Below are 3,064 nucleotides of genomic sequence, written 5' to 3' on the forward strand. Positions count from 1 at the left end.
ACTAATTCAAATAAGCATGAATTCAAATTGTTGTCCATACCGAAGATATAATGTAAGATTTAATTTGCAATGTCTAGCTATCGACTAATCCTCTAGTAAAAAGGTTATGTAAATTGCAAGTTGTTGATTTCGTCACCTTGTCATTGACATAATTCATATATAATTAGCAATGCAAGTAAAACTTCAACCAAACGTTGTTTGATTACCCACTCATTTCCTTATTCTAAATCGAAAAACTAAATATGTTTTACTAACGTTATCTTTAAATTTCGTGTGTGGTGTGGTTTATCAAATCAAGACTGTGGCACCCAACGACCGTAACGTTTTTTAAGAATTGAATAATACAAGTGAGCATTATGCTTATGCAAGTCATGGCACTAGAATATATACTCATTGAAAGATGCCAAAAGTAGAGGGACAAAACAGGCTCAAGCAAAAAAAGGGATAGCAGATAAGCCCAAAAAAAGAGGACGTTCTTTTTTATTTGATAGATTGATCACAATTACATCACACGCATGGCCATCTTCCAACTTAAAAGTAGAGGAAACCTGGCCCCTTAGGCAACAACACACGCGCACCACCATAATCATACTCATAATATTACATTACATTACATAATTTACATACAAAATAGAAGGTTTAATAATAAAAAAGAAAGAAAAATAAGGAGAAAAGAAAACAGATGACGATATATCATAAAATAAAACCAGAAACTTGCTTGGTTTGGGTCTTTTAATTTACCCAACTTGATTGACCACGAATCGTTGTAATCCAATTAATTAACTGGATTTGAAGGGAATGGCTCTGATTACAACTTGGTGGTAAAGAGCCGCAAGAGCTGCACCAACGAAAGGTCCAACCCAGAAGATCCACTGTATAACAAAAATGCCAAGCCTCATTAACTTATTAGGCTTCAGAAAATTCTTAAATTTGATACTTAAGAGAGAGAGGGAGAGAGAGAGAGATTTTAGTTAACATACGTGATCATCCCAGCCAAGGTCTTTGTTGAAGATGATGGCAGCACCGAGACTTCGTGCAGGGTTGATACCAGTTCCAGTGATTGGGATTGTGGCCAAGTGCACCAAGAACACAGCGAACCCAATTGGCAAGGGTGCCAAAATCTGATCATTTGATTCATTGATTCATTGATTCATTCATTCATTCAGTTCCATGAATCATACATGTATCTATTTGAGTAATTTTTTGCATGCATGTTAATTATATATTATGAGACAAGAGAAGAGGGCATGCACATACAGGGACGTGTGAGTCTCTAGCGCTACGCTTGGCATCGGTGGCAGAGAAAACGGTGTAGACAAGAATAAAAGTGCCAACAATCTCAGCACCAAGTCCATCACCTTTGGTGTAACCAGGGGCAACAAAGTTGGCACCACCGTTGTGTTGGCCGTAGAAGGTTTTTCCCTCGAAACCTTTCACCACGCCAGCACCAACGATAGCACCCAGAACCTGCATCACCATGTAGAACAGCGCCCTGGTCAACGACAATTTCCTCGCCAAGAACAATCCGAATGTCACAGCCGGGTTTATGTGTCCCCCTGAATCAATAACACTAAGTATGATTAGAGATCCTAAATGGACCAATAATATAATCAAAATCAAAATGAAGAGCATATATAATTTATGATGATACCAGAGATGCCAGCAGTGCAGTAAACGAGAGCGAAGATCATGCCACCGAAGGCCCAAGCAATGCCTTGAATGCCAACAGTAGCACACTTGGAGCTGGACCTATTGACACCCATGACGGTTAAGATGGTTATGTAGAGAAAGAGAAAAGTGGCTACAAACTCGGCTATTCCGGCTCGGTAGAAGGACCAAGAAGTGAGTTCGGAGGGCTCGAAAAGTGGAGCCGGGGGTGGCTCTGTGTAGTCCTTTCCATCGTCTTGGCTCTGAGCCGCAGTTCCAATCGGTTGCCTCTCTGAGAATTTGTTAGCTCCCAAGGAAACATCTTCCTCTTTTCCCTCCATTTTTCTTTCTCACTCTAGCTATTTCTTGCACTTGTGGTTCTGATGGGGTTAGGGCATTATTTATATATGCGGACAGTGAGTGGGGGTGGCTGGGGTGGGTCCCTACTATGTTGTTTTCAATGGAGTTTTCTATTCATGAATGAATCATCGCAGTTGGAAGGGTATGATTGGGCAACACAGACAATGGTACCTTCCTCGCTGGCACCACTCTAACCACGAATTTCCCAGGCCCACATGGGCATGCTTTCAGTGAGTTGCACATGCACATAAATTATACATGATATGGAAACCAAAATGGAGAACTTGCCAAGTTTTAATTTAAGTGTCAAATGTGAAATTCCAAAATGTTTGGTAAGGACTAAGGAGTGGCGGTGCATCTACTAATATTTATTTATTTATTTATTTGGAAAAATCACACTCATGCCCTTTAATGTTTAGTGAAATTATATTTACTTTGATAAGAGTCTGAAAACTTGGAAATTGAAAATATATCCACGACTAGCAAAATTATTATCAGATTTCTTCTTTCTCAAGCCGCAAATCAATTAGAGTATGGTTGGCATATGGCTGTCCAGCAATTAACTTATCTCACGTCCGCCACTACTAAATGTTAATTCTCAATTAGAATAATTGAACGTAACGACCTCTCTGCATTTCTTAGGTAAACTCTTGTATATTTTGATTCTATCTGTTAGCTAGGACGAGACAATGATTAACTAAGCCTACATACAGAGCTGCAAGTATGTTAGGTAAATTTGCTTTATGTAGAAGCACAAGATAAAATCAATTACAGAGTTAAAGAAAATGAATAGAATAAAAGTTACGAATTTTTACTATTAAAGGTAGAATAAAACATGGATGAGGATCAAAAATAACGAAAACTATCTCAAATCATGAAAATAAAATGAATTCACGATAAGGTTATATGTTGATTAAAAAAATATGGTTTAACTTCTTTTATAGATGAGACAAAAAAAAAAATTCATTAAAAAGAATAGTGAGTTTCATATCTAGGCTTAATTGCAAAATCAATAATAACAATTTTGCCAATTTTATTACTCTTTTTTTCTCGTGCA

The 3,064-nt window shown here is 37.7% G+C and overlaps 1 protein-coding gene across 1 annotated transcript; it reads right to left on the minus strand.

Moving 5' to 3' along the window:
* Nucleotides 1–445: 445 nt before the first annotated feature.
* On the minus strand, nt 446–2,025 carry LOC114380890 (probable aquaporin PIP-type 7a). The gene is made up of 4 exons (XM_028340002.1): nt 1,652–2,025; nt 1,258–1,556; nt 981–1,121; nt 446–872 (listed from the first exon to the last, which is right to left on the minus strand). The coding sequence occupies exons 1-4, from the start codon at nt 1,986–1,988 to the stop codon at nt 780–782; spliced, it is 870 nt and encodes a 289-aa protein (XP_028195803.1). The 5' UTR covers nt 1,989–2,025; the 3' UTR covers nt 446–779.
* Nucleotides 2,026–3,064: the final 1,039 nt, after the last annotated feature.

Source organism: Glycine soja, chromosome 13, assembly GCF_004193775.1.
Source record: "Glycine soja cultivar W05 chromosome 13, ASM419377v2, whole genome shotgun sequence".
In the NCBI taxonomy this organism is placed as follows: domain Eukaryota; kingdom Viridiplantae; phylum Streptophyta; class Magnoliopsida; order Fabales; family Fabaceae; genus Glycine; species Glycine soja.